At 36.5% G+C, this 11,885-nt stretch overlaps 1 protein-coding gene across 1 annotated transcript in view; it reads right to left on the bottom strand.

The window, feature by feature from the left end:
• The window catches only part of PEX1 (peroxisomal biogenesis factor 1), a 25,839-nt gene extending 14,207 nt beyond the window's left edge, over positions 1-11,632 (bottom strand). Inside the window, exons 1-9 of the mRNA XM_010078661.1 lie at positions 11,495-11,632; positions 9,521-9,604; positions 9,166-9,280; positions 8,304-9,076; positions 6,314-6,433; positions 4,087-4,210; positions 3,694-3,803; positions 2,267-2,367; positions 589-721 (exon numbers count right to left, since the gene is read on the bottom strand). Of these exons, the coding sequence (XP_010076963.1) occupies positions 589-721; positions 2,267-2,367; positions 3,694-3,803; positions 4,087-4,210; positions 6,314-6,433; positions 8,304-9,076; positions 9,166-9,280; positions 9,521-9,604; positions 11,495-11,587 (1,653 nt within the window). The 5' untranslated portion in view covers positions 11,588-11,632. The remainder of the gene's footprint in view (positions 1-588; positions 722-2,266; positions 2,368-3,693; positions 3,804-4,086; positions 4,211-6,313; positions 6,434-8,303; positions 9,077-9,165; positions 9,281-9,520; positions 9,605-11,494) is intronic.
• Between the last annotated feature and the right edge of the window lie 253 nt (positions 11,633-11,885).

Below are 11,885 nucleotides of genomic sequence, written 5' to 3'. Positions count from 1 at the left end.
TTTACCTTTTGTTTCTGTGCATGGCCTTGGCCTTTGCTTTAATTAAACTGCTTTTATCTTGACCCACAAGTTCTTCATCTTATTCTCCCCCTTTATTTTACTGAAGGGGGAGTGATAGAGGGGCCTGGTGGGCACCTGGCATCCAGCCAAGGTTAACCCACCACACAACTCCTCTGCCATTTTACATTAGAACACAGAAGAAAATACTATATTCTTATTTTTGCTCAAATATGTCAGAGACAAGAAGTGTTTATTATACTATAAACACAAAGATGATTAATCTCCTGAGGGAACAAATTGAAATTGCATTGGTAGCAATCTTTAAAACTTACATTATATATATATATAAAATATATATACACACATAAAAGATAAATATATATAGATGAAGTGTGCATATAATGTGTATACACATATATAATATAACGTTTTACTGAATGAACTCTGTTCAGTTAGCTGTTCATTTTTCAGCTTGTTCTTTAACTCTTTGGAACTCACATGGTATTAAAGAAAACTAACAAAACCAGTTTCGTATCTACGAAAAACAATTTGGAAGGGTTTGCAAGCAGAGAGCAGTGAAGTGTGTACCTTTCCTCCTGTGAGAAGCATCCCTCCACTTCGCAATCCCACAGCAACAGCAGCCAGCTTTTGAGATAAAGGACGTCCCAGAAGACTATGGCTTATGTGTTCAAAGGAAGATGTCCCTAATTTGTCAACTCCTCTGCAGAGCAAATAAAACATTAAATGATGTAGGACAGCATCAGTACAAACGATCTAAATAGTAATAGCTTTCAGTATGGTGAAGTTTCAATGCTGACATATTGCTATGTACTTCATCTTTTTAAGAAAAAGCTAAAGACAATTACATCTGACAAGACAGCACCTTTATTCTGCAGTGATGACACAAGGGACACAGACAGACGTTGCAGAACACCCCCACAATGGAAGGGTTATCTAGTCATTGTACACCATCCTAGCATGAGGTAGGTCTCAGAGGATTCTGAGAGCTATCCATCTTCAGAGCTTCATCTACTTGAGTGTCTGAACAAAAAACCTACTGAGGAATGTAACAAATCAGCAAAATGTGGAGCATGCCTGGGTCAGAAAACTTCTCAGTCTTTTCAGAAATAAAGAAACACATAGTTCATTTGAAGACATCCTTATCCTTCACTGGTCCTAAATCTTCGTGATTTTTGACACAACAGTGCTCTTTTCAGGTCCACAAACAGCAAGGCTATGAGTTTTGTATTTTGACTTTAAACAAAAACTGTTGCTCCATGAGAAATGGAAAGAATAAATGAATCCTAGTTTCTAACATCCCTACCCTACCACATCCCACCCCTACCACACTACCCCCATAACAGTTCCCATTCCCTCATCAATAATGATATGCTCAGTTGCTTTTCACAACGCCTCAGTAATATCCTCAATTGCCTTTTACAACACTGATAGCATACTACCACAATACTTCAAGTGTCTCATGTCCCCTCTGCCCTATCCCTACTTCAAGGTTGCTACACAGTATCACTGCCTTCCCTTATACTAATGACCACAGTTTTACATATTACTTATTTATTTGCTGGGAAAGAGACAGCATGTTCTATGGCTAGTTCCAGACTACACCTCTGCCACTGGCCACCTAGCAGGTTGACCAAGTAGGTGTTGAGCTTACATTGTACATTTTACCAGTGGACGCACGACTCTGCATTTCTCTCCTCAGCTGACAATTCTAATAAAATTTGTAGGAACTAAGTTTCTTTGAGACCCACACTATTAAATGTAGTTACACAAGTAAACAGATTTCAGTTAATGTGGAAAGAGGATTGAGAGACAGACTGCACTATATCGTAAGTTTTGCTTCATTTGGAATCCGCAGCTAAAACAACCCCAGTATCCCTTACTTCTACATAGAGGTCTGTTTCATACTACTTATAAGCACACCAAGTGCCACTGAGCTATCAGTATTTCTTTTGAAACGTATGTAGTTCTGAGACCTCCCATCCTACTGGCAGACATGGCGAACTTTTCAGGACGTGAGTACCTTCAGTCACACGAAATTTTCTATTCACTGCAGTAAAACTATTTAGAGGACAAAGTTAACCATCTGCATACACTAGGATAAGGTCTGAACCTGACACAAGCCAAAAGATGTGGAGGTTTTTTTAGATCTGGCTTAGTTTTCAAAAAAATCTGCATTTCCACCAATGCATTTTTTTAAAAAAAATTCCCATTCCCACCCATGTTTTCTACTATGAAAATGTCTCACCCTAAATCGTTTAGTTTGTGGTAAGGGAGGTTCTCGCCTGTATCACACATAGGTGGCTGGCTGTCACCATCAGCTTTTCTAGTTAGAGGATGTAAAAGAACCTACAACAAAGGAAAGAGTTAGTACTTCACATTAAATATGACGACAGAAGAAGTTTATAGAAGTGACTAGCCATTTTTGGAACTGTGTAAAGAAAATGCTGAATGCATGCTTTGTGGAAGCTTATCGCACTTGAAAGAAAGATGCATTGGTAAAATGGCATAGATACAACTATTGCCAAAATACAACCCAGTGTTTACAGTGATGTAACAACCTATGATTAGATGTCAGGCCAAGTGCTATTTACATCAGACTATGCAGCCCACCATCTTTTTCCCTACCCGCAACTACTTGTTCCTTCTCCTCTGCCCTCCTCTGCTGAGACGGCATGAGCACTTGTCAAACAGGTTAGTGAATCAGATCAAGAGTCTCACCTGGGTGAAAAGCAACCGGACAAAACACCCATATGAATTTTTTGGTCTAGTTCACTGGGGAGCTAGTATGGAAAGCTGGCCAGGCAAACAGGCCTACCAGAGAGATTCACAGATAAGAACAGGCTGGTAGGGGATGCTGACACTGCTGTTAAGAAAAGCATTTTGCCCTTTCATCTTAGAACCAGCCACTTCTACAATTTGTATAAGTTTTCTTGTACTTCTCTACTAGCAATAGAAATAAAACCCATTTTACTTTTTTTTTTTTTTTTAAACAGGAATCCTAAATTTTGCAGGGGAAAAAAAAAATCTATTTTAAACAGCCAAAACAGGACACCTTAATTCTCTGCTAAAATTTAACAGTATCAGTTTAAAAATGAAAAAATGTTAACCCACTCCTATAACCGTAAACCTGGAGTCACGGGCACTGGTTCAACAAGAATTACTAATGCAAGCAGTAATCCTAATACTAAATAGAAATATTTATCCTCCTGAGAAAGGAAAGACAGAAGAAACTGAAGCACAGAAACTATATAAACAAGAAGGCAGTGTAAGCTTGATAGGTTTGAACAGGGAATACATCTCATCTTTGTCAGAACAAGCGACTGTTGTTGCCAGATACATGGTGAAGTGATTTTACAGCGGTTTAGGTGTTAAGGCAAAGAACTAGGTATCAGGATAGTATGTTCAAATGTGGACAGTACTGACTTTCCTCTGCTCTAACTGAGTTTTCTGAGAATTTAATGTAGACTATGAAATGCAGTAACTAGTATGGCACGCTTGGAATCTCACCAATGCTATAAAAATATAAAGAATGCAGATATTTAATTTCATGAACAGACTGACACTATTTATTTAAAAAGGGAAACCAAAATATGCCATATATAAAATGCAATACACTTTTAACCAAAAATAACAATTTAAATTACTTGATACCTGATACTATGTGATATTTACTTGTATATTAGTCTTTGGCAGCAGACTGGGACTCAGTATAAAAATATTATCAGACTTATTTTCTTCAATGTGTGTAGGATGCATTACACTAATCAAAAACTCCTCCATTCCTGTAAAAACCCAAGGAACAACCATTAAAATTTCAAATAAATACAGTTTTTATTCCTCACAAAATGAAAGAGATTAGCCTATTTTGAATTATTACAATATAATCCAAAATGAAAGTATAAAAATGGTTAATCATTATTAAAGCATAATTCTTGTTTACAGCTTCAGTGTGAAGAGATATCTGTTACATTAAATGGTGTATACAGAGATTAAATGACATATTTCCTAAGTAAATTCCATAATGGACAGTTAAGACAGCTACAGCACAGGACAGTATACCCTTACCTTCTTTTACAGACAGATGTATACAGTCTGTGCTTGTCATTATCCATGGGAGATCATCAGTAGAATAATCCTGCAGCCAAGAACTGAAAGCAGATTTAACATCATCTTCACGTATATCTTTACGCTAAGTAGGAAAAAAGAAAGAGGGAAATCAAACAAAACAAGGTGTTTGTAAGTAAAACTGGCATGAGCCATTTGTTTCTGCTATGGTAGCACAGAGATGGAAGTAGATATAACAGTTTTATTTATACAGAAAATAACGTTTTGCCAACAAACACCATTTCTACCAAATGCTCTACAGAAAGCACCTGTTTGGCCCTTGGTATGGCAACAGCTGAATCTTCCACCATCTCTAAAGATTTTATCTTTGGAACACTGATGTGAAGGCAAGGGAAGATTTTATTCTTCTTTTACTTATCCACATTGCCAGATCCAAGAGCACCTGGATTTGAAAGAGCACCCAAGATATGCACAATATTGACTTTGGGTGCTTACTACACCCTTCTCTTCCCTGTATACTCTGCTTCTTATACAAAGAACCCTTGGCTCATCCAGGTCCAGGGCACCATTAACAAACTTCAACAGGCAGGAGAAGAGATCAAACAACTTACCCCAGATCACCTAGATAAATGGAACAGGAAAAGAAATTAATTCTAGATCACATATATCTTGCCTGAGTTTCTAATCACAGAAGCATAATTCCTGTCTAAAAGAGGGGGAATCAACCAAGATCTTGGAAGCAGTGTTCAGAAAGGAAAATGTAAGTTACTGTCAGATTTCTTTCTGTGTTTGTCTGATTTGTTCCAATAACTAAAAAAACTTCAACCGAATCAGAAAGAAGAGGAGAAATTATTATTTAAAACATATAAAAGCACACATAACTACTTTGTATGATTTTAGGAAATTTGACAGAATACTCTTAACTCCATTATGAAAAAAAAAAAAAAGAAAAAAAAAAAGCAAAGCAGTTCAACCATTCCTCTGTAGTTAAGAAGCTAAAATAGAATATCAGGGATAAAGAACAAACTGCGCATAAGCCCTGCTATGATGGGAAGTGCTATATTTAAAATTTTGAGGGGCAGCTAACATGGGAAATAATCAGGCCAGTGTCATACAGAAAAAAGTATATGGTACATTATGAAAAAATACATCATTCCAGAGCTACATCTGACAGACTGTGAGAAATGGTACAAATTATGTTCTTACTGTCACAGATGCTCACTCAGAAGACTGGATATATCTCACTTACAAGAAAACAGAGGAATTCAATTATGTAACTCTAGAAAATTAAATCTTCAGCATGAGGGGAAAAAAAATCAGCATTAAAAAAAAGTAAAAACGTGAACAGCACATAAAAATTATAATAATTTTAGTGTAATTCTCTTTCTTAGGAAATCCACTGGGCACTGCAATGTTCAAAGAGCATAAGCATGTCTTCTCCCAGAAGACTTAAAGTGGATATTTCCTCTTTAACTCTATGATTCTTTTTCTTTTTTGCTTTTGTTTTCAAAGAACTAAATGCATATACTTAAAATTTGCTAGGCTGGAACCAGTATTAATGTACTGCAGATCAGGGTCTGATGCAAAAATATTATTGATTACTGTTGCTATTTTGACAGCAATTGTTTTTGTTTGAGACCTAATTAAACAGAAAATGCTTTTCCTTACCAATTTCATTTCTCCTTCATGATGTCAACATCCTTTTTAATAAGAAAGACATCAGAAATTTTCACAATTTGAGAATAATGGAACACCCTATGATTTAAAAAGTACTATACAGCATTCCTCTAATAGATGCAGGAAACTAGGAGTTAAAATTCAGAAGTTCTATTTCCCCCATCCTCTGTGACCTCTTCCAGTTCCTTTAAATAGGAAATTGTTACAGATAACTTGCCAAACTTGAAATATTTACCAAGTGCAAACCAAAACTCAATGGCTTCACGTTTACAGTATCAGTGATCAGAATACAAAATAGTATTACTAGATAAGCCTTGTTTAAGAAGATCATAGCATCTTCTTAATTCAAACGACTTACGCAGCAAAAAGAAAAAGCAAGGAATTATTCAAAAAAGAAATTCTTTTGGAATTATGTCATGATAGACAACTTCTAACTTATCATCTAACAAATGAAAACAAACAAACACTGAGAAAACCCCATCCTTGACTAGAGCAACATTATCAGCTTTCAAATACACGAACAAATACGTGACCAAGAATATCAACTCACTAAGTTCTGTTTGGGTTGCAGCCTAAGAGATACAGGAATTTTAGGAATAGATTCAACTGACTTAATTCGGACCGTTGAATGTATGTCGATATGTAGTTTTTTTCTCAGACCATCTGGAATCTGAAATATTTAAAATAAAAGCAAAGAAAAATGAAATATCAGAAAGTAAAACAGTTACAACATTGCATATATAGCACAACATCTGTTTCTTCATCACTAGCAGAACCTCTACATTTGATCACTGATCTATTTATATAGTTGTAATCTGCAACAGAATTAGGAAGGAAACCATACAATGGATGGTGGTATCCAAACCTTGTGCTCTCATGCACACTTCTAATTGCCTTTTATCCTATTTGTGAAAGTGGTCACTATAGCTGACCATCTACTAACTTCTTTAAATAAAAACCAAAAGGTTGAAAAAGAAGAATTTGGAGGAATTCTTGGAATGTTGTAAGAATGCTTCTAGTATAGGAGAAAAACAACTCTACTTTCATTTGCTGATTAAAAACAATTTTACATGGGCAGGTAAACACAAACAGGCCATTACACAGATCAGAACTAAGTACATCTGCAGCACAGAGAGAGAAAATCTAGTTTGCCTGAATTGTACTAGTCTGTTTACCCTTTTAAAAAGGAAACTACTTTTCAAATATTCCACGCAATTTTAAATATATATCCAAGCTGAAAACATCTCATAAACGTTTATTAAGTCTGAAAGACTTTATGGTTGCTGGCATTTGGAAAATCGTTCTGTCTCTCAAAAGATTTAGTGGTAAAGACCACTGCAGGCTCTTGCTCTCATTCTCAACAAAAAAATAACCGAATGGTGAGAAGCATATTATGTCAAAATAGTAAAAACGGTGATTCAGAATCATAGAATGGTTTGGGTTGGAAGGGACTTTAGAGATCACCTAATTCCAACCCCCCTGTCATGGGCAGGGACACTTTCCACCAGACCAGGTTGCTCAAAGCCTCATCCAGCCTGGCCTTGAACACCTCCAGGGATGGGGCATCCACAGCTTCTCTGGGCAACCTGTTCCAGTGCCTCACCACTCTCACAGTCAAGAATTTCTTCCTTATATCTACCCTCTTTCAGTTTATACCCATTACCCCTTGTCCTATCACTACACTCCCTGATAAAGAGTGCCTCCCCATCTCTCCTGTAGGCCTCCTTCAGGTACTGGAAGGCTGCTATAAGATCCCCTTGGAGCCTTCTCTTCTCCAGGCTGAAAAACCCCAACTTTCTCAGCCTGTCTTCATAGGAGGGGTGCTCCAGCCTTCCATTTGGCATGCATTTTATCTGTTTTTTTTTTTTTGATCCCACATGTGCTTCCAGGAAAGAAAGAACATAAGCAGCCTGTAGTTCTATCAGAACATGCTGAAATGTCAGTGTCTGCACACCGGAACTTGTGGAACCTTGCAAAATAGTATATAACAATTAAACTAGTTTAAATAAAAGTTAGTTATTTGATGGTTTTTTTAAGATTTATTTTAAAGACTATATAAAAGCACTTGCAAACATCACATAGCACTAGGATACGTGAACCCATTACTTTACAGTTTGATGACACCTAGAGTTCAAAGCACATTTTAAAGTGATAACTGATGAAAAGAATCTCATTATGCAGTACTGAATGTATTTAAGTAGATACCTCCACATCCTCATGAATGCAGTGGCTACCAATAGATTTTGAAGAACACATGCATTCCCTCCAGAAACAGCGATGAATTTTCTAATTTCCTGCAAAAATGCTAAGGGTGCAGAAACCCAGAGTACACCATACATCTTGGAGGATGATGCTAAGTAACATAGTTCAGAGTAAGATAGCAAAGCACAGCTCTAGTAAATATTATTTAGTATACTCTACCTGAGAGCTTAACACAAAGTCTATATCCCAAAAATGCATGTTAACTAGCCAGTTCCACAGTTATCCAATAGAAAATATTATCCAACAAAAAGCCCAAAAGATAGTGTTTTCAAACTGACCCAAACTCTTCCAACATGTAGGGCTTCCCCACTGTGGCCATACTCTATGACACTCTTTAGGTCTTCAAATCCGTTCCAAACGATCTGAACAACAGATCCCTCACTGGATGCTTGACTGCTATTAGAATTAGAGTGATTTTTGTCTTGCGTACTAGTCAAATGCTTTTGTTTTTCTAATGGCAGATTTTGCTTTGCTTCTTGATGACGCTGTCTTGGGGAAAGCAGCTCATTAATTTTTCCATAAGATACTATAGGATTTGGATCCAAATCAATAAATTCTAAATTCCATGGAAAAACATGAATAGCACTGTATTTCAGAAATGCATGAGTGGCGGATGCATTCTGTACGCTGGGAGGCTGGGACTGACATACTCTAAAAATGGAATCCATGTGAATTAAGTTCAGCAGCTTGTCTTTGAAGGTGCATATTTCATCTTTATCACACAAAGTCTTTTGTTTCTGCTCAGATGTATGAGAGAAAATGCTCCCTATGAAATTCCATATATTTGGGAGAACATTTGAGCCAACCGTCATGTTTGCATCAGCCTTACTCTGTTCAAGGACTCCTGGCTTTAAGTAAGGTTGTTTGGCAAAAGGATCCTTTACTGTTTTGCCTTGATCCATGTTATTTTTCACAAAACTTTGTAGCAAGATGTCACTTTCAGTGGAAGGCGTGCTGGTGATATTTTCCTGAAGTTCACGTGTTTTGGGAAGTATCAGAAGCTCCGTGCATGGCTCTAATCTCCCATAGGGGGCTGCTGGCATAAGCGTACCTGAGTATGAACAAAGTAGGTCAATCAATGCATCCACTCTTCCAAAACAGCTTACTCAAGGTGCCGCAAGGGCCTTCACTGTTGCTTACCAATTTTGATGTAAACATGAGCATGCTGTTCAACCCAGACAGGAAAGATGGCTTTTGGAAATACTACTCGAATCTGGTCAAGAAGATGTTTTTCAAGAGAGGAAGCATGCAGTTCCTGGGAAAACGTGATATCATTATAAATTAAGTACTGCACACATTTTTAACATTTGTTTGAAGATAAAACTCTACCTCTCTTTCTAACACACCATTTGAAATATACAATACAATTAAACCCCACCATCTCTGGTATTTCCTTAGGGGCTGACAAGAATGGGGCATTGTGCAAAAAACTGCTGTGTCAAAACCTCTGTCGTCTGTAAGAAAAGGATGTGAACAGGGGAAAAGGTTTTATTACCAGAATTTCCCAATCATCTGTTGAGAGTGGTTCCACTTCTACTTGCTGACAGGAGGTGACATGGTAACAGGGTTCAAGAAATACCTGGCAAAAGCAACACCGTTTCAAAATATTTAACTTCATATTTTTAAACACAGAAAAGCTCCATCTTTAATTCAACTAGAAAACTAACATCTCCTTCACTATATGTTTTCACTACTTTGAACATACATCTTCTTAATGACACTAGGTAATTCATAAGGAGAAGATGGACATTCAACATACTGGAAATGGACTGCATGAGATATGCCTGGGGACTTCAACACACTGTGAAAGGAAGGGAATGTGAAAAGAGTCAAGACCTTCATCAGCTGAAAACAAACAATCGATTTTTCATGTATATTGACCACATAACTGTCTTTGCCTTTTTTAATTTTTATTTTTCAGTGTCTTGGACTCTAGAATGCTGAAAAATTTGTCGAGTTGTGCACAAATTTAGGTAAGGCAGAAACAGATGAAGAAACGAGGAAAAAGTACAATACAAAAGCAAAATCAGCTCCTTTATGAATGGTTTCACAGGAAGCAGCCCCACTTCCACAGAACAGTTTTAAGGTCCTGTGTATCAGGAGGATGATAAAAGCTATTGTGGCTTAGGCTTGTCAGAAAGCATTAACAGGTATTTCAAAAGTTAATTTTTACCAAAGGTTCCATTTGACAGAAAGTAACAATTTTCAAACAATATAATGCCATACATTTTAAATAAATTAAATTTCTCTTGAGATAGAAGCAGTTACCTGTCCTCTGAGAGAGACTTATTTCAGGTCAGCTTTTATAAAAGCAACAATTGATTTTAAATTCCTCTAGGTCCTCAGTTTAAAGCAAAAGTTGAGAGGAATATCTTTTTCCCAACATGGTAAATAGAACAGCATGTTATTACGAAACACAGTAAACGTGCAATTCCTGAATCTAAAACAATGGCAAAACTACCTAATAATTCATCTATTCACTCGATTGTACAGATTATTATTTCCAGGCAACAGCTGGGTGAGGTTTTCTTAAGTTTCCTCTGTCAGTTGTTTTTCTGTTGAAGACTATTAATTGCTAGAAGCAAAAAAGAGTAGCTACCTTGCTGCTGAACGATTAAATTGTGAAGTTCTGCAAATAGATACATGATTTTTAGAGAGAACATACTAAAAAAGTAAACAAGGTAAGACAATACACTGCTGTGAGCCTCACTCTTTGATGTCACCTGTTCTGCTAAATATAATCTTCCATATGAGACAACAGGCATATATGTATACTGTATGTATTACTGTAGAGTAATACTTTTCTGTTCTTGTTTGTTTAAATCTCTACCTATTGACACAAAAAAACCCCCTTTGCATGTTGAGATTTTAATAGCACCATGTCAGAAAGCCCTGCCTTCCTCTTGGACATCTCTTCAACTTCTGTCCAATCAAAGAATTGTTCACATGAAGTTTAATACAACATCCAAGAGTAAGAGGTCAATTTAAATACACGTTCATAGAGGGAGGACACACAGGGACAAATGGTGAAGAGGGAAAAAGAAGGATGAAAATTTAAACCTCAAATAAGTCAAACAAGAAGAAATATGCAGTAAGTCAATAACTACTCTAAAGTAGCAGGCACTCCAGGCAAAATATTCTCATAAGGTAATCCCCAAATTGTTTAATTGCTTAAAAGTGTATTTTCCTAAAATTAACAACACTGCAGATAGTGGCTCCAGCCCTGCAATGACCTACCCATGAGCCTACCCTAACATTATTTAGGCAATTATCAACCATTTAATGAGGAAATCTTTTCATGTTTGAGATGTCTCATGATGGCTAACTTTTCTTATGAGCAGATATAAATGAAGTAACTGTCTAAATACAGGAAACAAGAAGTTCATAGCTAACTTGTAAATTATTACCTCTTCAGGTAGCTTGCTATATACTCTTTATTTAAATAAGAAAAAAATATTGCATTTCAAACCTGTTCTCCATCTGTAATGCCAAGTTTCTCTGCTAACTGTCTGTTAATCTCTGCAATATTTTCACCTTGGCGACCTCGATGCCTGATTTCCATCCAGCTTAAAAATATAGGCTGATGACCACACGATATTTTCACAGCTTGGCCCTATGAGTTTCAAAGAAATAAAATAAATTAACATCAAACAAGCTAAATAAGATGACAATTAGTCAACCTAAACTAGAGAGATCCAAGGAATTAAAAATATTTTCTGGATTTTACATGCCCTATTTTAATCAATATTCCCTAGCAATAACTTGCAGCATTTACAACATCTTAGTAAAGGAAGTTTCTATTAGCCATGACAGATTTTTTTTCTTTCTAATTCTGGCAGATTGGCCAACTTCTTAATAAC

This window comes from Pterocles gutturalis, unplaced genomic scaffold (assembly GCF_000699245.1).
Source record: "Pterocles gutturalis isolate BGI_N339 unplaced genomic scaffold, ASM69924v1 scaffold12013, whole genome shotgun sequence".
Classification (NCBI taxonomy): Eukaryota; Metazoa; Chordata; class Aves; order Pterocliformes; family Pteroclidae; genus Pterocles; species Pterocles gutturalis.
This window is presented reverse-complemented; position numbering and strand designations above follow the sequence as displayed.